The following is an 18,785-nucleotide window of genomic DNA, read 5'->3' on the forward strand; positions in this document are numbered from 1 at the left end:
TTAAAGAAAAGTCACTGATCAAGGATCCGCGTATCCTTTTCCCTATGAATACTGTCTGTAGAATACATATTTGGCAGAATTTACCGTGAATCAGCGCTCAGCAAAAATGTTATTCGGTTATCTTGCAGACCGTACTTGTCGCATGGAAGTGACGTATTTTTTTTTTTATCATGGCGGCAGAAGGCTCGGATTCAGAAGACCTGAACACCAACGGGCTAATGGAGGCTCCTTCAGGTTGTAAAAACATGAAATAATCAAAATATATTGACGAAGTTATTCAATGGTTACGCGGGGATCATATGTATAGTCGTTTGTATCTTTACAGTCAGCTAACGGTCGCAACTACGCCTGTGAAAAGACGGCAGGCTAGCTAACGTTAACTAGCCGACATGGCTAATATGAGTTTACGTTGCGCCAACTGGCGAAACCGAAAGTTGCCTCCCCCTTGAAAGTACCAGAGTTAATGCACAGGGTTGGGCAACTTTGTTGGGGGGTGGGGGTCCACAAGAGGCCTCAGTGGCTCGCGGGTCTACATACACACATCCATACCTACACATGTAGTCAGAGCCGGCCCTAGCCTTTTGGGGGCCCTAAGCTACATTTTGTTACCCCCACCTTGTGAGCAAAATATTTAAACTTTTACCCTCTGACAGCGGATAGAGGGGGGGAAAATGACGTTTTTAAATACATTTCCTGCAATTCCACTAGGGCTGGCCCCTGTTAAAACATATATTGGTAGATTGGTAACTTTCAATCTTTTTAGATCAATTGATTAGTCAATTTTAGAACATATTTTTCCATATGTGTTTAATTAAATAACTCAACTATATGCGTTGAGCTTGTCTGATGCTTTAAGCTTTTGATGAAATAAGACACAAATGCCTTGAGGGAACCAGAGATCTAGGTAACCTTAAGCTGACCCCAACTATTTCTTTCTGTTCCTGCTGGCTTTCACCGATTCTGCCATTACTCTCCTGAAGTTGCCGGTAATAGGCTACACAAGGAGTCGGCAACCATTTCTCATGTGGGATGGCAATTTCTTACCATTCCTACCGATCTGGGTGCCAGTTATGGTTTTCATATGCACATTTTCATTGAACAGTTACATTTAATTTATAATAACGTCTTCATATTTCTAAATCATTGTCATGTGGTTAATCAAAATTCTATCCAAATGAAAATGATAACCTAAAAAGTCACTTCTATTGCCATTTTCAACTATGTAAAAATAGCCTACATAAAGCCAACAAAAACATTACATCCTGCAGGTAGAAAATATCCTGATTTAAAAATACAAATCCTATAAATCATATTGGCCTGTCTGCAACAAACTTGAAACATTGCATCACCTTGGGTCTGGCCTGAAGCTTGCACGAGCGAACCTGCAACATTGTATAAAATATTCAGGGCCCTCAGTTTCCCACCAGTGAGCTCAGGACAGACACAGCTGTAAGCTATTTGCGCAAGGGATAAGAAGCAGTGCTCGACCTGGGCAGGAGCTCACCATAGCTGACTACCAGCACCTCAACTGTTTTACTGCTTGAGCTCCTGTTCCTCTTCTAGAATATTAGCTCAAAAGTATTGTGGAGATCCTGCAACTACATATAAACAATACCAGCACCCAAAATGAGTACCTGAACCTATTTCAGTCCAAGACAAGCACTGATAATAATCAGGTAGACCTATTTTATGACGTTTCCACTGGATCAGAATATGACTTTTTATTCCCTTACATGCTGAGTGGTTATCGAAAGGGAGAGGGCTGGAAAGATTTTTTCAAATACATTGAGGAACTAGTGTAATTCTCAATGGATGTAAAAACAGTCTTCGTTTGCTTACTAGTTGAGGTGAAAACATTACTTTGAGAAGCTCCACAGCTCATTAGTGGTGGTGCTTGAAGCCAGTCAAAAATAGTATCAAATCCCCAAATGTGCACATTTATATGCCTACATTTGCGCGCAGGCCAGGTAGCCTATAGGCCTACATCTATGCGTGCACGTCCTTACTCAACATTGACATGAGCGCTCCAAACAAAAGGCAATGACTAAATTGTGTTGTTCACATGTGTAGCATAGGTTGTGCACTCTACAGTGTACACTCTGACAATGAACTGTAAGACTGGAATAATATTGAATGCATTAACAGAAATGACCATAACGAAAGTAAGAAATGTAGATTAGGAATTATCGGGAAATGTACTACTGGTGATATGTGATGGGGAATTGACAGACACTAACAATCAAATGCAAACAATTCACACAATGACGTTATGAAACAATGAATGTTCACAAATTGGTGGGAGAGAGCGCATTCTGGAGATAGAAGTGCATTGTGCATCTAGGCGCATTGTGAATCCGACGTCTGCATTGGCCATGCAGCATTTACTGTGATACGGCCTCAGCAGAAAGTCTGGGTATTCATACTTCTTGTGCTTCGCTGAGCAGTGCAGTGCTGTTGTTTGTCGAGGAAGTGAGTTTGTGTTTATACAGGATGTACTGCCCCCACCTATATATATAATATAATATGGGTCTATATATATATATATATATATATATATATATATATATATATGAGAGAGAGAAAGAGAGAGTAGCAGTCAAAGTTTGGACACAACTTTGACTGTTATTCTTTATTTTTACTATTTTCTACATTGTAGAACATCAAAACTATACATAACACTTATGGAATCATGTAGTAACCAAAACATTGTTAAATCAAAATATATTTTATATTTTTCAAAGTAGCCACCCTTTGCCTTTGATGACAGCTTTGCACACACTGTCCATTTTCTCAACTGGCTTCATGAGGTAGTCACTGGAATGCTTTTCCAACAGTCTTGAAGGGGTTCCCACATATGCTGAGCACTTGTTGGCTGCTTTTCCTTCACTCTGCGGTCCAACTAATCCCAAACCATCTCAATTGGGTTGAGGTTGGGTGATTGTGGAGGCCAGGTCATCTGATGCAGCACTCCATCACTCTCTTCTTGGTCAAATAGCCCTTACACAGCCTGGAGGTGTGTTGGGTCATTGTCCTGTTGAAAAACAAATGATAGTGCCACTATGCGCAAACCAGTTGGGATGGCGTATCGCTGCAGAATGCTGTGGTAGCCATGCTGGTTAAGTGTGCCTTGAATTCTAAATAAATCACAGACAGTGTCACCAGCAAAGCACCCCCACACCGTCACACCTCCTCCTCCATGCAGGAAAGACACATGCAGAGATAATCCGTTCACCTTCTCTTCGTCTCACAAAGACACAGCGGGTAGGAACCCCAAATCTAACATTTTAGTCGGTCTAATGTCTCATCAGACCAAAGGACAGATTTCCACCGGTCTTATGCCCATTGCTCCTGTTTTATGGTCCAAGCAAGACTCTTCTTATTGGTGTCCTTTAGTCGAAGTTTCTTTGCAGCAATTCAACTGTGAAGGCCTTATTCACGTAGTCTCCTCTGAACAGTTGATGTTGAGATGTGTCTGTTACTTGAACTCTGTGAAGCATTTATTTGGGCTGTTATCTGAGGTGCAGTTGTCGATTTCTGAGGCTGGTAACTCTAATGAACTTATCCTCGGCAGCAGAGGTAACTCTGGGTCTTCCTTTCCTGTGGCGGTCCTCATGAGAGAGAGTTTCATCATAGCGCTTGATGGTTTTTGCGACTGCACTTGAAGAAACTTTCAAAGTTCTTGAAATTTTCCGCATTGACTGACCTTCATGTCTTAAAGTAATGATGGACTGTCGTTTCTCTTTGCGTATTCAAGCTGTTCTTGCCATAACATGGACTTGGTCTTTTACCAAATAGGGCTGTCTTCTGTATACCACCTCTACCTTGTCACAACACAACTGATTGACTCAAACGCAACTTTGAACACTTTTTTTGGTTACTACATGATTCCATATGTGTTATTTCATAGTTTTGATGTCTTCATTATTATTCTACAATGTAGGGGAAAAAAACTTTGACTGGTACTGTATATTTGTTACTGCTTGACTAAAAATATTTTGGTCGACCAACAGCCTATCGACCAGTCGACTAATTGGGGTCAGCCCTAAACTCTATACATTTTTGCCATGGGGGCATATAGAAAATGTTGCAGTTTGAAAGCAACTTTGCTGCAAATCTTCGCATTTTGCCATGCGGTGGTGAGAAAATGTTTGCAGTTTTTATATGATATCTGAGTGCAAGTGACTAACAAATTCAATTGTGGCCCCGGGTCGATAATTCGACCATGATTACTACTTGCCTAAACATCAGCCTGTTACCATGGTTATCCCATGAATATCAATCTGAAATAAGTCGCTGTAAAAAAGACGCAATAGTCTCTACAAGACAGAATGTTGAATAAAATGATATTTCCACTTACTTTACTGGTTGTACATGCTGTTGATCCTTTTGGCGGTAGGAGGTGGAGGATAGGCTGTCCACAGGAAAGCTTTAGACGGTAGGAGGTGGGGATAGGCTGTCCACAGGAAAGCTTTTGGCGGTAGGAGGTGGGGATAGGCTGTCCACAGGAAAGCTTTTGGCGGTAGGAGGTGGGGATAGGCTGTCCACAGGAAAGCTTTAGACGGTAGGAGGTGGGGATAGGCTGTCCACAGGAAAGCTTTAGACGGTAGGAGGTGGGGATAGGCTGTCCACAGGAAAGCTTTAGGCGGTAGGAGGTGGGGATAGGCTGTCCACAGGAAAGCTTTAGGCGGTAGGAGGTGGGGATAGGCTGTCCACAGGAAAGCTTTAGGCGGTAGGAGGTGGGGATAGGCTGTCCACAGGAAAGCTTTTGGCGGTAGGAGGTGGGGATAGGCTGTCCACAGGAAAGCTTTAGGCGGTAGGAGGTGGGGATAGGCTGTCCACAGGAAAGCTTTAGACGGTAGGAGGTGGGGATAGGCTGTCCACAGGAAAGCTTTTGGCGGTAGGAGGTGGGGATAGGCTGTCCACAGGAAAGCTTTAGGCGGTAGGAGGTGGGGATAGGCTGTCCACAGGAAAGCTTTTGGCGGTAGGAGGTGGGGATAGGCTGTCCACAGGAAAGCTTTAGGCGGTAGGAGGTGGGGATAGGCTGTCCACAGGAAAGCTTTAGACGGTAGGAGGTGGGGATAGGCTGTCCACAGGAAAGCTTTTGGCGGTAGGAGGTGGGGATAGGCTGTCCACAGGAAAGCTTTAGACGGTAGGAGGTGGGGATAGGCTGTCCACAGGAAAGCTTTAGACGGTAGGAGGTGGGGATAGGCTGTCCACTGGAAAGCTTTAGGCGGTAGGAGGTGGGGATAGGCTGTCCACTGGAAAGCTTTAGGCGGTAGGAGGTGGGGATAGGCTGTCCACAGGAAAGCTTTTAGGCGGTAGGAGGTGGGATAGGCTGTCCACAGGAAAGCTTTAGGCGGTAGGAGGTGGGGATAGGCTGTCCACAGGAAAGCTTTTGGCGGTAGGAGGTGGGGATAGGCTGTCCACAGGAAAGCTTTAGGCGGTAGGAGGTGGGGATAGGCTGTCCACAGGAAAGCTTTAGACGGTAGGAGGTGGGGATAGGCTGTCCACAGGAAAGCTTTTGGCGGTAGGAGGTGAGGATAGGCTGTCCACAGGAAAGCTTTAGACGGTAGGAGGTGAGGATAGGCTGTCCACAGGAAAGCTTTAGGCGGTAGGAGGTGGGGATAGGCTGTCCACAGGAAAGCTTTAGACGGTAGGAGGTGGGGATAGGCTGTCCACAGGAAAGCTTTAGGCGGTAGAAGGTGGGGATAGGCTGTCCACAGGAAAGCTTTAGACGGTAGGAGGTGAGGATAGGCTGTCCACAGGAAAGCTTTAGGCGGTAGGAGGTGGGGATAGGCTGTCCACAGGAAAGCTTTAGGCGGTAGGAGGTGGGGATAGGCTGTCCACAGGAAAGCTTTAGGCGGTAGGAGGTGGGGATAGGCTGTCCACAGGAAAGCTTTAGGCGGTAGGAGGTGGGGATAGGCTGTCCACAGGAAAGCTTTAGGCGGTAGGAGGTGGGGATAGGCTGTCCACAGGAAAGCTTTAGGCGGTAGGAGGTGGGGATAGGCTGTCCACAGGAAAGCTTTAGGCGGTAGGAGGTGGGGATAGGCTGTCCACAGGAAAGCTTTAGGCGGTAGGAGGTGAGGGATAGGCTGTCCACAGGAAAGCTTTAGGCGGTAGGAGGTGGGGATAGGCTGTCCACAGGAAAGCTTTAGACGGTAGGAGGTGGGGATAGGCTGTCCACAGGAAAGCTTTAGGCGGTAGGAGGTGGGGATAGGCTGTCCACAGGAAAGCTTTAGGCGGTAGGAGGTGGGGATAGGCTGTCCACAGGAAAGCTTTAGGCGGTAGGAGGTGGGGATAGGCTGTCCACAGGAAAGCTTTAGGCGGTAGGAGGTGGGGATAGGCTGTCCACAGGAAAGCTTTAGGCGGTAGGAGGTGGGGATAGGCTGTCCACAGGAAAGCTTTAGGCGGTAGGAGGTGAGGGATAGGCTGTCCACAGGAAAGCTTTAGGCGGTAGGAGGTGGGGATAGGCTGTCCACAGGAAAGCTTTAGGCGGTAGGAGGTGGGGATAGGCTGTCCACAGGAAAGCTTTTGGCGGTAGGAGGTGGGGATAGGCTGTCCACAGGAAAGCTTTAGGCGGTAGGAGGTGGGGATAGGCTGTCCACAGGAAAGCTTTAGGCGGTAGGAGGTGGGGATAGGCTGTCCACAGGAAAGCTTTAGGCGGTAGGAGGTGGGGATAGGCTGTCCACAGGAAAGCTTTGCGGTGCCAGTAGGTTATTACTTGTATTTTCAATCTGTTGACGCATTGCATGTGATGCACAATATGTAAACAAAAGCACGTTTCCTCGCAATACGCTTGAAGTGTTTGCTGTTCGGTTAGTCTCGGCCATATTGTGCAAGTGTTGGTCACATGCGAATTGCAATAGTATTGAAAATATGAACCAGAAATACAAATGATATACAGACCACCCAAGGTGGGGTTGATAATACTACTCTGTGGATATTTTGTCTAACATTCCTACCTGCAAACGGACCAACCACACGGAAGTATCATTTTATTCAACATTCAGGCTTGTAGAGGTCGTGAGAGAGAACTTTTATGATTCCAACGCTAATTTCTGCCCGACACAGAATTCTATGCAATTCAACGTTGAGTCAGTCTTCAGGCACGATTACTACAAATTTAGATAGCTTGCCACTAGACTAATTTACCAATCTAAAACATGTTAGCTGAAATGGGCTAATTGAGTGACTGACATAACAAGAAAAACTGCTGATGCACAACCACCTTTTGAAATGTCACCTTGTGTATTCTACTATTGTAACTCTCAACAGTAGGTTGAGACCCTGACTGAGTTCCAGTCAGGTCGCCAGTTACCCATCCCTGCACTAGCTAGTACTTGCCAGGCCGGGTCTTTTATTATGGTATAGTAAGCTGATCTAACTACTGTAGATGCAGACATTAGTCGCATCATGCCCCCTGCTGCTCCGTTTCCGGCCATTATTATGAGTGTAGTGATCTCTGTGTAGTACCTAGAAATACTAATGAATGATTGGCTAAAAACACCATCAGTGATTGGAATTTGCCTTATAATGGCAGTAATCTACATTTAATCTGTAAATTACATTTGATTAGGCCTATGCGTCATTGAGCAGGCCAGCCATTTCTTTGTGTTATAGATAAAACAAATTCTTCCATGTGTAACCTTCTCAATTTCTCATTTAATAGCTCCGGAAGCCATGGAGGCTGTCCATCTTCCAACAGAGAAGGAAGAGGCATCAGAGGAGAATGGTGGGGGAGGAGCCTCTGAGGCTCCAGAAGCAGCAGCTGTGACAGCATACAACATGCCTCTGGCAGAGAATGAGGAGGAAGAAGACGGAGAGTTTCCGGCGGACTTTGACCGACTCTGGAAGCTGGCCCATGACAATCCACAGGACTTCTCTAGCTGGACTGACCTGCTGCAGTACTGTGAGCAAGAGGTGAGAAGAGCTGAGGAGACAGACAAGACTCCTATTGCCATTTTGTCATACGCCTAAAGCTCTTCTGCATGAATAATGCAAAGCTAACTATACCACTGTTGTTCAGATGTGCAGTGTTGAAGTGGAATTTGCAGCTAACCAGATTTCTAATTGTCCCCAGAGTCACATGACAGCGTCACGTCGGGCACTGGTAGCCTTTCTGGCACGGTACCCACTGTGCTACGGATACTGGAAGAAGTTTGCCGACCTGGAGCGACGTGCTGGCTACACCAACAAAGCTCAGGAGGTATGATGATGATGATGATGATGAGGAGTGTGTTTGGCACATGGATGTGTGTCTTGTTATGTGGTCTGCTGACTGACATTTATAATTGACAAAAACGGCACATTCTTCTCTCTCACAGTATGCAATGGCTTTAGTTCCATAACATTCACGTGTAATGTTGTTTTGTTCCAGGTGTGTGTTCAGGGTCTGAAGGCCATCCCCCTGAGTGTAGATCTGTGGATCCACTACATTAACCTGCTACTGGGCACGCTCAACATGAACCTGCCAGAGTCCTCTCAGCGCATTCGCAGGTACACACTCCTATACTCTTAAACGCACAGTACCACACTTATACACATTCAACACTAGCCAGCCTTTACTTTCAATATTAGCCTGAACACTCCAAATGGTTTAATTCAGTATTTATTCTCATTCACAGAATTAATGTTCAAATAAAGATAAGGAGCCCTAACTCTTTTTTAATAGAACTCAGATAACCTGATCCCTGTCTCTTGTCACTTCTCCCCAGTGCATTTGAGGAGGCGGTGGCGGCAGCAGGACTGGACTTCCACTCTGACCGTCTGTGGGAGCTGTACATCGAGTGGGAGAAGGAGCAGGGAGACATGAAGGCTGCCACTGGGGTCTACGACAGAGTCCTCAGAGTCCCCACTCAGCTGTACAGCAGCCACTATGAGAAGTGAGACTATACACATTCACAAACAGTACACTTTCTCTAAAAAAAACAGTAGAGCTTCAAATCAGGCAAAACTCTAAACTATGGGGCCTCCCGAGTGGCGCAGCGGTCAAAGGCGCTAGAGGTGTCACTACGGACCCTGGTTCGTTTCCTGGGCTGTATCACAACCGGCCGTAACCGGGATTATCATAGGGCGGCGCACAATTGGCCCAGCGTCGGGAGGGTTTGCTCGAGGGGGCTTTACTTGGCTCATCTAGCTCTAGAAACTCGTTGTGGCGGGCCGGGCGCCTGCAGGCCGACCTCGGTCATCAGGTGAACGGTGTTTCCTCCGACACATTGATGTGGCTGGCTTCCGGGTTAAGCGGGTGGGTGTTAAGAAGCACGGTTTGGCGGGCCATGTTTCGGAAGGACGCATGACTCAGCCTTTGCCTCCCGAGCCCATTGGGGAGTTGCAGCGATGAGACAAGATCGAAAAAGGGGGTAAAAAATATATCTAAAGTATAAAATCGTAACCTTTTATTAAATTATAGATTTTGATAATTGTGTGATTATCAAACTCACTTCCCATTATTTATCATATTTGCTGACCTGGTGAATCTGATCCATTTTCTCCGTTCCTCCTCTCTCACTCTCTTACAGATTCAAGACTCATCTTAATGCCCATGCGCCCAAGGACGTCCTCTCAGCAGTGGAGTATGAGGGGTTGCTTGAGGAATCTAAACAGAGCCACAAGACTGAGAAGTCTGAGTTGGCTGAGGGGGAAGAGGAGTTACCACCTGGGGAAGAGAAGGAACCTACAGAGGTGGATTACAAATGACAAATCCCTAGTAGTGTTGGATTAAGATTTAACATGAGATTTAACGTGTTTCAGATGCTGCCAAAATAGCATAAAGTGGAGACATTTCAAGCTCTGGAGTAAGGTTATGGTATAGGATCTTAACTTTAAGTTAACACTGATTTAAAAGTCTGCCATCATAACTGTCATGTTATGTTTCACCCAATCAGGAAGAGCTGATTCCGAAAATGCGAGAGCTCCTATTGGCTCGCAGAGAGAAGGTGTACCGAGACCTGGAGGGAGAGGTCAGGAAGAGGTGGAACTTTGAGGAAGCTGTGAGTTACCCCTGGAACACACACACATCCCTTCTATGTGCAACTCAGAAGCAATGATTGAAGCATTATACACTATATATACAAAAGTATGTGGACACCCATTCAAATTAGTGGATTTGGCTATTTCAGCCACACCTGTTGCTGACAGGTGTATAAAATCGAGCACACAGCCATGTAATCTTCATAGACTAACATTGGCAGTAGAATGGCCTTCCTGAAGAGCTCAGTAACTTTTAACGTGGTACTGTCATATGATGGATTATTATGAAGTTGAAACGTCTCGGATCAACAATGGCTCAGCCACAAAGTGGTAGACCACACAAGCTCACAGAACGGGACCACCGAGTGCTGAAGACTCACCACCAAGTTCCAAGCTGCCTCTGCACAAGAAATGTTTGTCGGGAGCTTCATCAAATGGGCTTCCATGGCTGAGCAGCCGCACACAAGCCTAAGATCACCATGTGCAATGCCAAGCGTCGGCTGGAGTGGTATAAAGCTTGTCGCTATTGGACTCAGGAGAAGTGGAAACGTGTTCTCTCGAGTGATGTATCACGCTTCAACATCTGGCAGTCCGACGGAAGACTGGATTTGGCGGATGCCAGTAGAACGCTACCTGCCACAATGCATTGTGCCAACTAAAGTTTGGTGGAGGAGGAATAATGGTCTGGGGCTGTTTCTCATGGTTCGGGCGCGGCCCCTTAGTTCCATTGAAGGGAAATCTTAATGCTACAGCATACAATGACATTCTAGACGATGCCTCCAACTTTGTGGAAACAGTTTGGGGAAGGCCCTTTCCTGTTTCAGCATGACAATGCCCCTTGCTCAAAGCGAGGTCCATAGCGAAAAGGTTTGTCGAGATTAGTGTGGAAGAACTTGACTGGCTTGCACAGAGCCCTGTCCTCAACCCCATTGAACACCTTTGGGATGAATTGGAATGCGAGTCCGGCCTAATCGCCCGACCTCACTAATAATCTTGTGGCTTAACGGAAGCAAGTCCCCACAGCAATGTTCCAACATCTAGTGGAAAGCCTTCCCAGAAGAGTGGAGGCTGTTATAGCAGCAAAGGGGGGGACCAACTCCATATTTATAAACATGATTTTGGAATGAGATGTTTGACGAGCAGCTGTCCACACTCTTTTGGTCAAGTAGTGTACTTTCATTGGTTGGAAACATTTACTTATCTTCTCTTCTGTTCCCATTCCTCCCTTAATTCCAGATCAAGCGTCCATATTTCCATGTGAAGCCTCTGGACCGGACCCAGCTGAGGGCCTGGCACTCCTACCTGGACTGGGAGCTCACCGAGCTGGGGGGGGGCGGTGAAAAGGAGGTGAAGACCGAGACAGAACCAGAGGCCATGGAGGGCCAGGAAGAGAAGCAAAAGGAGTCAAAGGAGGGGTCAAAGAGCAGTGGGATCGTTGCCGGGGGAGACCAGAGGGTACGGATCCTGTTTGAGCGCTGTCTGATTGCCTGCGCTCTCTACGAGGAGTTCTGGACCAAGGTAAGGAGGGGCTGCAGGGGTGTGTGTGTGTGTGTGTCAGTAACATGTTTGTATGTCAGTGTAACTAATGTATACTGTATGCATGTTTCTCAGTATGTTCACTACCTGGAACCTCAGAGTCTGGACGAGGCGCGGGGAGTGTTCAGGCGAGCCTGTGAGATCCACCTGGCCCACAAACACACCATGCACCTGCAGTGGGCCACCTTCGAGGAGAGGCATGGTGAGAGAGGAAGAGACACATCACAGTGTTCACCTTTTCACTTTGACCTCAAATGTGATACACAGGACACCATTACCCAGTGTTGTAGCCCACTCACTCCCTCCTCCCCTCCATCTCCTCCCAGGTGACCTAACAGAGGCACGGCGTGTGTTGGAGGCTTTGGAAACCTCAGTGCCGGGATTGGCCATGGTCCGGCTGCGCAGGGCGGGGCTAGAGAGACGGGCGGGCCGTCTAGATGAATCAGAAGCTCTGCTCAGGGACGCGGTGGCCCAGGCCAAAGAGACGCCTCACCTCCATGCGTTCTACTCCATCAAACTGGCCCGGCTGCTGCTGAAGCTCTGCAAGAACCCCAGCAAGGCCCGGGGAGTCCTGCAGGAGGCGCTGGAGATTAGCCCGGTGAGAGGAGGGGAGACAGAACTTAGAGAGGCGAAAAGGAAAAGATTTAGGGAAAGGGGGATACCTAGTCAGTTGTCCAACAATGTATTCAACTGAAATGTGTCTTCCGCATTTAACCCAACCCCTCTGAATCAGAGAGGTGCGGGGGGCTGCCATAATCAACATCCACGTCTTCGATGCCCGGGGAACAGTGGGTTAACTGCCTTGCTCAGGGGCAGAACGACAGATTTTTGACATGTCAGCTCGGGGATTCGATCCAGCAACCTTCCAGTTACTGGCCCAACGCTCTAAGCATCGACTGAAAAAGGAAAGGATCACATTTAAGATGCAATTGGGATTGAATATCAGGGATGGAACATGGAAAATAGTCTTGATCTAAACCTCATAGAAAATGTAACCTGTCAGAGCATCATTTATCATTGTTTGTTGTTCCCTCTTTAATGTCCCCTCTGTTTTCCAGGATGACGGTAAGCTGCACCTGAACCTGCTAGAGCTGGAGGTGTCCGGTGACCCCAGAGGGTCGGCCGAGGGGGTGCAGCAGTGTGTGACGCGGGCGCTGGCCGCACCCCTCTCCCCACAGACCAAGATCCTCTTCTCCCAGAGGGGCCTGCAGTACGCTGAGGACTATGGGACCTCTGTGCATAGGTCAGGGGTCATAGGATTGTTTGTTGTTTTTAGATACAATCAGGAACCCGGAGAAAATGAAACAAGCATTTTATTCTGCCCATATTTGATTTGATGGTATGAAATCAACCAACCAGGAGAAATGACTGTACTGTTGCTGTCCTATGGCCTACAGTGTGCCAACAGTCTGAGGAGCATCACTTTACCATGTTTTAAATGACTACTGTTGCTGTTCTCTGGCCCGCAGTGTGCTAACAGTCTATGAGGAGCATCAGAAGCTACTGAAAGAGCTTGGCAACAAGAAGAGAGTGGCTGAGAACGGGTGAGATTATAACGTATCTGTCAATATCATGCAAGGGTTTATACCTGTAAAATTGTGTGATGTTGCGACACATTTTTTGTTGTTGATGTGAAGCTGTTCATGGAGAAGCAAATGTATAAACTGTTGATGGATTGGTTATTGACGTAGTTGTTGTATTGATTGATCTGCAGAGACAGTGAGGACCCAGAGAAGATGAGTAAAGGAGAAGACGGCTCTGCTGTGCCCGCTCCACCACAGGCCCCTCCCACAATGCCCCATGTCCCCATGATGACACCACCTCCACCCATGATGGGTGGGGACATGAGTGCAGCTCATGCAGGCTACGGAGGATATGGAAGCTGGCATCAGGTATGACAGGGATTGTTACGCTGTACAAACTGATACATGAGCCAAATATCGGCTACATACGGCCTTAAACGATCAGTGCTTCTTTTGAAATTGAGCCAGATAGAGGAAAGACACTGAAGCTCTCAAATTCAAATCTGAACATCGAAGCCAGTTCCACTGCTTTTTTTTATTTTATTCTTCCCCTCTAATCAGGGACTGATTTAGACCTGGGACACCAGGTGGGTGCAATTATCAGGTAGAACAGAAAACCAGAAGTAGTCCGAACCTCGTAGGGTAAGATCTGAATACCCCTGCACTAAAATGTTGATTAGAGAGCGGGTGTTCCTTCACTTGCTCTTTTTTAAAGTGTTCCTCTCTTTCAGCAACCACAGTATGGGGGATACGGAGGCTACCAGCAAGCCTGGAACTACAATCAAGGTTACTACCCTCCCAGCTAAGGGGGAAGAGAAAACCTGTGACACACCATCTGACAGCAGGGGTTACCAGAGATGACTCAACATTGACGACCTAGTGTTCACCTGTTTAAACTCGATGGATGCACCCCAAATGGCACATTATGCCCTATATAGTGCACTATCTTTGACAAGGGCCCATAGAGCTCTGGTCAAAAGTTGTGAACTTTGTAGGGAATAGGGTGCAAACTCATATCTTTTATCAGGAACAGGGGTGTGACCTGTGACGTCTACTACTCGTTTGGTCTTTGAAAATGTGCTCTTGTACATTGTTTTAATGATAAACTATTTTTGTATTCTCTTCTACATGCAGCCCCTTTCATTTTAAGCAAAACCGTCTCTCCATACCTCCTGTATTGTCATTCCAGAAGTATAGGCTACTCATTTTTTCTAATGTACATAATGGTGTTTTATAGTTGTGAAGTCAAAGCTCTTTTCATTAACGAGCAGGTTAAGATCAATCTATTGTGTCCCTCATTCAAGTTTCTTCCCATTCGAGTCCTCCAGTGTAGTCCTACTCCTCCAGACAGAAGATAGGGAAGCCATGTTGTTGTATGCAGGTGTACCAGTGCCTCTGGACTCAGAGGTTAAGTAAAGAATAATAACTGAATGTACGCTGTGCTGTACCTAGTGGGCATGTCTAAAACCAACAGCATCAGTCATGTTTGGTCAAACTTTACAGTAGAAAACTGTTAAATGTTTGGCAAAATCCACCACACAACTTTAGCCTTTTTAATCACTGAGTTTTTTTAAATACCATTCCATTTCTGTTGTGTTTTAGAGTGCATCCAATCCATCGTACTCAAAAAAGGCATGCACAAATACACTGCAAATGTATGACAATGTAACTTTTTAATCTTCACTTTTACATTGTTCAATAAAACATTTGAGTGAAGCACAATGTGCTTAATGTGTATTTTTGGGACTCTTGATATGACATATGTGATTTCTTAAGAGTGTATCTTTCTTAACTGTCATGCACATATAAGCAACTCTCACCAGTCAGTGAGATACAAAGCTGACTTAGGTCATCAAGTTTTGAGGCTTTCTCATAAAACTAACCAATTATTCCTGTGGTAAAAGTACATTCTTTATGTGAAGTTTTAAAGTATGTTCAGTCCACCATGTAGCTCCAAGTGATGATGCAATAACACCACTGTCAAATTGTTTAAATTATAAAAACTACAACTTCAATACAGTGGAAAGTCGCAGTGGCTCAACACGAGCCATGTCTTACACTTTAGGCCCCATGAGGATCAATAGTCATCCATTTTGTGTTGCTATTTAAGATTAAAGCTCAGTGTTTGTTGAAGGAGAATCAATCCATAGTTGACATCCTGGTCTCTGTCCTGTTGTGATAAATTATGTGTGGAATTGAGGTTGGCTCATAAAGCATGTTTTTACTTCAGGGTCCTTATTTCTTGGCAACGACCAGCACAGCTGAAGGCACCAAACCTGAACAATGACACAAAACAGTTAAGACAGTACAACACAAACCTCAATCTCAGATTAGATTCCTCTAAAACTGATCTGACAACACAGGATAGATGAAAGTAGTACGTCTTTGGCTGGTTTTGACCTCTCCAGTCCTTTCAGATTAGTGCAGAGGAAGCCCCTTTAGACTATTGCGATTCCCCCTGTTCAAGCCCAGTAAGAGGGGCATCCTGTCTGCTCACCCAGCTCCTGCAGGGGTTTCTCCATGTCCAGTTCTGTGTAGACGCGGCGGGGGTATGGGGAGAGCAGCGTAAAGTCCTGGCCCTCGGGGGCGTTGCCGTTCATCTGGATGTAGACGCGCACAGCAGCCAGCGGCTCCTGTGCCTTGAACACGGAGGTCAACGCCGAGCCGTCCAGCATACGCACCTGAGGACAGGAGGATAAATCAATAAACTACATTGACTGTTGAGACAAACTCATCAAAAATATCTGTTGTCTCAAAACGCGTTGTACATCAGTTGTGAGTATGAACAGAATGTGAACTAGGCCGTAGACATCCATGGCCCCTTACCTGGATTCTGCACTCGTTATAGTCCTTCTTGGCGGGAGGCGGGCCCTGACTGGGCGGAGAGGAGGGAGGGCCCTCTGCTGAAGGGGAGGTTAGAGCTGTACTGGAAGAACCGCCTCCAAACTGGAGAGGAGTAGAAGGGGTTAGTGAGTTCAACTCTTTCTATGAAAGATATGGAGACATTATTTAGCAACAGTTCAGCATACGAGTCAGATGCTGTAGGTGCAGTCAGTACCTTAAGTGCTCTCTCCTCTCTGTCGCGTGCTATCTTGTCTCGCACCCGCTGCCTGAGAAAGAGAGGGCATTCATTGGACAAAGAGAAGAGTTGTGGAGTGGGAATAGACCTTATTTGCACTAAGACATTTACAAAAATTAACTATTGACTGTGTATGAAAACGTTACTAGCTATTCTTGTTTCCTCAATTCCTCTCAAAGCTCATTGAAGGAGGTTGTTCAAGGATCCTCTCCTCCAATGTGCTTTGAGACAACAGCCATTGGCCAATTGAGAGCATCAAATCCATCAGAGATGCATTGTGGGTAAATTGTGACTGACTAGCTGATCTACAAATAATAATACTTATATGGAAGGTATTTTGTAAATCAGTTAATCGGCAGTCGCCTGCAATGTCAAACAAGCCCATTGACTTCATGGCTTACTTGGCCATTTTGTCATCGTTCTTCTCTCTCTGGCGCAGGTCGACCATTTTTTTCATCTCATCTTCCTGCAGTTTCTGTTTGACCTGCAGCAGCTCCTGGCCCTGCCTCCTCCTCTGCTTCTCTCTGTCTACTTCCTCTGCTCGTTCCCTCTCTCTCCGCTCCTCCTGCTTCACCCGCATCAGCTCCTCTAGCCTGGTACACACAGAAACACACACAGAGGTAGACAAAGAAATAGACACACACACAAAGAAACAGACACAAACGCAGGCACAGGCTTCATTGTATGCTGATTGTATGCTGTCTCATTGGATTTTCCACTGAAAGCTTTTGCTGACACTTGAAAATCTCTTTGAGTAACATCTATTGACTAAACCTGACATTTCCCCACTGACAGAATAAGATAAGTGTGTAAACAGAACCTCAGTGGAGGTGAATTATCTGACCTCTTTATCTGCTCACGTTTCTCCTCCTCTGTCATTGGTCGTTTGGTATCCCCGTCATGGATCATCTGATCACTACCGTCTGCAGCTAAAAGGTAGAGTTGACATAGAAGAGGTGGGGGACAAGAAGACAATGTAAACCAACAACCATGTTAACCAGTAATGGGAAGTACAAGCCATAGTTATGAGGTTATAACAATATGAGTAATAACAATACAATATGCTGCCATGACCATTGACCACTTACCAGGGTCTGTTCCTTCTGCTGTGGGTTGGGCTGCTGGACTGGGCTGTTGTGGGTCACTTCCTCCAGTTCCACCAAGCACGTTCCCCACAGGAGGTACATAGGGCTCGTCAATGTCTGGGTCACCCTCATGTTCCATTAGCCTGTGGAAGGAAGCCATAATGGAAGAAAGAATGACGAATCAGTTATTCCATGTGAATAACTCAACTGACCATCTGTAAAATTCATCTGTGGATGAAGAAGCCTCTGAGGCTAGCTCACCAAAGCCTCTGCCAGTTGACTTACCAGTCCATGGCCCGCTCTATGCCCTGGTTTCCTGTGTGTGCCACAGCCTTTTCCCTGAAAGCAGTAGACAGACAGGACCAGAGTTGATATTTAGTGTGTCGAAAAATAGCCACATTAATTCAGTTAGCTACTTACGCTCTGTTTCTGTCAAAGCCCATTTCCAGCAGGCTGTCCAACGTTGTTTGTTCTGCCATCTTGCTGAGAGAACATGTAAGTTAAGGAGACAAGTTTCACTTTGGAGTCAGATACTGTAGGCAAGGAGGTGAGCATGTAAAGTAGCCCCAAACAGGTATTAACTATACTAGTCTATATTATTTAGAATCAGGTTGAACCAATTACATGTTACCCGAATAACTCGTTAGCTAGTTACATGGGTTGTTATTACATAGTTCCATAATATTCTAGCTGTGTAGTTATTTGACTGGATTGAACTGGCTATGAAGATAACAAAGCAGCATCCCTTAGGTAACGTCCCGCAGGAAACATTTAATATCTACACAGACCACCACATGAATATCATTCATAAACCAAAGAATTGCCCAGTAACTTTGCCGTATTATCTATGTTTACATATAGCTAGCTTTGTTAGCCAGCTAACTAACGTTAGCTTGATGCACGAATGAGATGGCTCATTTCAGTTAGCCTCTTCTGCTAGCTGTAACAAGAAAAACTGTTTACAAAGTAAATTGATGATGCTCTGTACAATATAGCTAGGGCGACTATTGCATTATACTTGCGAAAATGATAGAGATCAACCATTTCATAAACGTTATTTTACTAAATAGCATTATTTGTTTGAGCAACATTAGCAACTCACATTCGGAATCAGTCAACAAACACCGCTTCCAATCTAGTCACATGCGAGCATGTATGGAGGCCCAATAGGATACAAAATGACCGCATTTTCCAAACATTCTCATTCACAGCACATTTCTGCCATCTAGTGGACCTTACACCAGCAGTATCCGTATAACAGTTTGCATTATAGTTGTCTCCAGTCATGTGTATAAACCCTGGATGACTGACAGGGGGTGCTGTAATGAAGCCACCGCGCAGCCATCTGGGAAGCTATATAAATGCATTTATTCATGTCTAGATTCGTTTTTGACATGTTTATTATATTACAGAAAACCTTAATGCATATTTTTAAATTACATTATGTGAGCTAAACACACAAATAAAAAATATATTAAAACATTTTCCTTTAAGTATTTTTTTAGTTGTTGTACTAATGTTACTTTCCCCACTACAACACAAAATACTTAAATACATGTAATTTTGTCCTAGAAACATTTAATTGAAGTACTG

General features: G+C 45.6%; 2 protein-coding genes across 4 annotated transcripts; one reads left to right on the top strand and one right to left on the bottom strand.

Moving 5' to 3' along the window:
* The first annotated feature begins 119 nt into the window (after positions 1–119).
* On the top strand, positions 120–14,750 carry si:ch211-114c17.1 (pre-mRNA-processing factor 39). Of its 2 annotated transcripts, XM_014198952.2 has the most exons (15): positions 120–234; positions 7,670–7,920; positions 8,081–8,206; positions 8,378–8,496; positions 8,715–8,882; positions 9,519–9,681; positions 9,885–9,989; positions 11,206–11,487; positions 11,581–11,707; positions 11,832–12,103; positions 12,564–12,748; positions 12,975–13,049; positions 13,220–13,397; positions 13,590–13,615; positions 13,760–14,750. In XM_014198952.2, exons 1-14 carry the CDS (start codon positions 171–173, stop codon positions 13,599–13,601), a joined length of 2,127 nt encoding a protein of 708 aa, XP_014054427.1. In that variant the 5' UTR covers positions 120–170; the 3' UTR covers positions 13,602–13,615; positions 13,760–14,750. The 2 variants fall into 2 exon arrangements, with proteins under 2 accessions (XP_014054427.1, XP_014054425.1); XM_014198950.2 differs by lacking the exon at positions 13,590–13,615.
* Positions 14,683–18,379, bottom strand: saks1 (SAPK substrate protein 1). Of its 2 annotated transcripts, none has more exons than XM_014198907.2 (10): positions 18,295–18,379; positions 17,613–17,671; positions 17,478–17,531; positions 17,196–17,335; positions 16,952–17,036; positions 16,509–16,700; positions 16,087–16,138; positions 15,855–15,974; positions 15,526–15,709; positions 14,683–15,304 (listed from the first exon to the last, which is right to left on the bottom strand). In XM_014198907.2, the coding sequence occupies exons 2-10, from the start codon at positions 17,669–17,671 to the stop codon at positions 15,264–15,266; spliced, it is 927 nt and encodes a 308-aa protein (XP_014054382.1). In that variant the 5' UTR covers positions 18,295–18,379; the 3' UTR covers positions 14,683–15,263.
* Between the last annotated feature and the right edge of the window lie 406 nt (positions 18,380–18,785).

Source organism: Salmo salar, chromosome ssa05, assembly GCF_905237065.1.
Source record: "Salmo salar chromosome ssa05, Ssal_v3.1, whole genome shotgun sequence".
NCBI lineage: Eukaryota > Metazoa > Chordata > Actinopteri > Salmoniformes > Salmonidae > Salmo > Salmo salar.

What these genes read in the sequence shown, in the direction of transcription:
- si:ch211-114c17.1 (XM_014198950.2), top strand. Translation starts at nt 171, where the DNA reads ATGGCGGCAGAAGGCTCGGATTCAGAAGACCTGAACACCAACGGGCTA. An exon ending in GCTAATGGAGGCTCCTTCAG is followed by an intron (nt 235 to 7,669) that starts GTTGTAAAAACA and finishes CTCATTTAATAG; the next exon opens with CTCCGGAAGCCATGGAGGCT. An exon ending in TGCAGTACTGTGAGCAAGAG is followed by an intron (nt 7,921 to 8,080) that starts GTGAGAAGAGCT and finishes AATTGTCCCCAG; the next exon opens with AGTCACATGACAGCGTCACG.
- saks1 (XM_014198907.2), bottom strand. Translation starts at nt 17,671, where the DNA reads ATGGCAGAACAAACAACGTTGGACAGCCTGCTGGAAATGGGCTTTGAC. An exon ending in AACGATGACAAAATGGCCAA is followed by an intron (nt 16,139 to 16,508) that starts GTAAGCCATGAA and finishes TCTCTTTCTCAG; the next exon opens with GCAGCGGGTGCGAGACAAGA. An exon ending in ATAACGAGTGCAGAATCCAG is followed by an intron (nt 15,710 to 15,854) that starts GTAAGGGGCCAT and finishes TCCTGTCCTCAG; the next exon opens with GTGCGTATGCTGGACGGCTC.